The sequence below is a fragment of the Cucurbita maxima genome, unplaced genomic scaffold (genome assembly GCF_002738345.1).
Source record: "Cucurbita maxima cultivar Rimu unplaced genomic scaffold, Cmax_1.0 Cma_Scf00007, whole genome shotgun sequence".
NCBI lineage: Eukaryota > Viridiplantae > Streptophyta > Magnoliopsida > Cucurbitales > Cucurbitaceae > Cucurbita > Cucurbita maxima.
Genome location: NW_019272023.1, coordinates 4,487,064 through 4,490,398, shown reverse-complemented (window position 1 = coordinate 4,490,398; position 3,335 = coordinate 4,487,064). Strand labels below are relative to the sequence as shown.

The window sequence follows — 3,335 nt, the reverse complement described above, 5'->3', positions numbered from 1 at the left end:
CAATTGTCAATTTATAAATTATAAGTGATACTCAAATTCAATTATAATTATTCAATGATATCATTTTTTTTTTTTTGTCGATTTCTAAGGCACTTAATACTACTTTATATTAGAAGTTAAGCCAATCATTAAGTCTCTTCAAAGCTAATCAGACAATAAATACAATAGTGAACTCACTTAATATCCGATTATTTTTTCAAATACGAATTTTATAATTCTTCTAGTTGTTTGAATTACTAACTTTTAAAACGATAACTGATATCTTATTCACTAAACTTGAAATCGATTTTATTGTTCGATTTTACAATGTGGAAACTTAATGTTCTACATATTTGCTAAATTCATTCATTGTTCTATAATCGTTCGTGCTCCCTCTCTATTTGAGCAACAAGAAATATCGAATAAGAGTTTCCCTTAATTCAACGCACTTAAATCTTAGCTCGTGCAATTATTTCCCCGATTCTCTATCATATCATATCAAATCAATTAATAATTTATTTTTACAAATAAAAAATAAAAACATCTTTTAAGTATTGAATTATATGTTTGTATGTTAGCATTGCAATAGATTATATATTTACAAAAACAATGATTAAAAATTACTTTGAGTCTATAAATTTATATGAATGTAATAATTTAATTTTTAAATTTTAATCGGTATAACGTAATTTCTATATTATTAAATTTGTAACAGTTTGGCTATGTAACAATATAGTCCATGCTTATCTCGATTTGAAAAAAAATCTATAAAATTAAATATTAAACTTTAATATATAAAAAATTAAAAGAGAGTTAAATTACAAGTTTAGTCTCTAAATTTTAAAATTTTAAAAGTGTTTTATTTTTTTTAATGCTTAAACTTTTAATTTTAATTCAAAATTATTAATGTTAGATACAATAAACTTAGTAGAATAAATTCATAAAATTTTAAAAAGTAAATTAATGGAATTTAATAGAAGAAACATTATTTGTTTTACCAAAAATAAATAAATAAATAAATAAAAGTATGTGTCTCTGTAAACTAATAGATGTAAACAAGTCTCCAAAGAAAACGCGTCTCTCCTTTTCCCCATTTTTGGCCTTCTTTTTTGGTGCTTTTATGCCCACCCTCTCCTCTCTCTCTCTCTCTCTCTCTCTCTCTCTCTCTATATATATATATATATATATGTGTGTATGTAATCCTTCCCCAACCTCTGCACTTCACCAATCCCACCAAAACCCATCAAAAAACCCACCATGCTTCTCTCTCTCTTCTACATCTCTCTACTCTCTCTCTCCTTCTCCCACTCCCATTCTCTCCCCCTCTCCTTCCCTCTTTCTCTCTCTAAACGCCCCTCCCCTGTTTCTCCTCTCTTCTCTTCTCTCTCCTCCTACGGCTCCGTCAAGCTCCCCTTCAAATACTCCACCGCCCTTGTCGTTTCTCTTCCTATTGGAACGCCGCCGCAGCCCACGGACTTGGTTTTGGACACCGGCAGCCAGCTTTCTTGGATTCAATGTCACCGCAAACTTCATAAGAAATTGCTGAAGCCCAAGACGGCGTCGTTTGACCCTTCTCTCTCCTCCTCTTTCTCTCTCCTCCCTTGTAATCATCCTCTCTGCAAACCCAGAATTCCTGATTTTACCCTTCCCACTTCTTGTGACCAAAATCGCCTCTGTCACTACTCCTACTTCTACGCTGATGGCACCTTGGCCGAGGGTAATCTCGTAAGAGAAAAATTCACCTTCTCAAATTCCCGTACTACCCCTCCTGTCATCCTTGGCTGTGCTCAAGCCTCCACTGAAAACAGGGGTATTTTGGGAATGAACACTGGACGTCTCTCCTTCGTCTCCCAAGCCAAAATCTCCAAATTCTCCTACTGCGTTCCCGGTCGAACCGGACCGGATTCAACCGGGTTGTTCTACCTTGGAGACAACCCGAATTCTGCCAATTTCAAATATATATCCTTGTTGACTTTCCCCAAAAGTCAACGCTCCCCGAATCTCGATCCACTGGCGTACACCCTCCCACTTAAGGGCATAAAAATTGCCGGGAACCGTCTCAATATCTCATCGGCCGTTTTCAAACCGGATAGGAGCGGGTCCGGTCAAACCATGATCGACTCCGGTTCGGACCTCACTTACCTAGTGGACGAAGCGTACGAGAAGGTTAAAGAAGAGATAGTCAAATTAGTGGGGCCCTTAATGAAGAAAGGGTACGAATACGCCGCCGTGGCCGACATGTGTTTCAACGACGGCGAGACAGCAGAGGTGGGTCGGAGGATTCGCGACATGTCGTTCGAGTTTGAGAATGGGGTGGAGATTTCGGTGGGGAAAGGAGAGGGGGTTTTGACGGAAGTGGAAAAAGGAGTGAAGTGTGTGGGGTTTGGACGGTCGGGAAGGCTTGGAATTGCGAGTAACATAATCGGAACCGTCCATCAGAAGAATACGTGGGTAGAATATGATTTGGCCAATAGGAGAATAGGGTTTGGTGGAGCCGACTGTAGCAGATTGAAGTGATGATGGACGATGGAGATTTCTACACGTGTTAGGGTTTGTGGAGGGTTCTAGAAGATGTTTGTATAATCATCATATTTTATTGAGCTGTGTGTATATAAATATGTGTGTATAGTTTCATACTTCATATAATAAAACAAAAATTTGTTGCTCAGACTCCATGTAATAAGGTTATAATATAAGGTTTATTGCAGAAAAATATGATTTAATTACACATAATAAGGTTATAATATAAGATTTAATTAGACATAATAAGGTTATAATATAAGGTTTATTGCAGAAAAATATGATTTAATTAGACATAATAAGGTTATAATATAAGATTTAATTAGACATAATAAGGTTATAATATAAGGTTTATTGCAGAAAAATATGATTTAATTAGACATAATAAGGTTATAATATAAGGTTTATTGCAGAAAAATATGATTTAATTTGGGTGGGAAGCAAAAGACATCTTACTATTCAAAATTAAACTCTGTTCCTATCTGCCGACCTAAACAAATCCCACAAAAGAATTAAAAAATAATAAAAATTATTATATATTTTAAAAAATAAAAAATAAATAAACCATTAACCTGAATTATTCCCGACACACACATGATTAGATATGTTGGGGTTCTTGCTCCATGTTTACGTTTGACACGTGGCACTTCCTAACATATTTCCTTCCATTCACTTCTTTTTAGGTTTTTTATTTACTTTTTTAAAGTGTTGTATTTCTATTTATGCATCAATTTTTTCGTGGATTAAAACAAAAAAGTTACTTTTTTTTTTTTTTTTTTTTTTTTTTTTTTTTTTTTTTTTTTTTTTTTTTTTTTTTTTTTTTTTTTTTTTTTTTT

At 34.0% G+C, this 3,335-nt stretch overlaps 1 protein-coding gene across 1 annotated transcript; it reads left to right on the top strand.

The window, feature by feature from the left end:
* The first annotated feature begins 1,145 nt into the window (after positions 1-1,145).
* Positions 1,146-2,651, top strand: LOC111482170 (aspartic proteinase PCS1-like). Its single transcript, XM_023127848.1, has one exon. The coding sequence runs from the start codon at positions 1,237-1,239 to the stop codon at positions 2,494-2,496; it is 1,260 nt and encodes a 419-aa protein (XP_022983616.1). The 5' UTR covers positions 1,146-1,236; the 3' UTR covers positions 2,497-2,651.
* The last annotated feature ends 684 nt before the right edge of the window (positions 2,652-3,335 follow it).

Coding starts and splice junctions, on each gene's coding strand:
- LOC111482170 (XM_023127848.1), top strand. CDS start 1,237: ATGCTTCTCTCTCTCTTCTACATCTCTCTACTCTCTCTCTCCTTCTCC.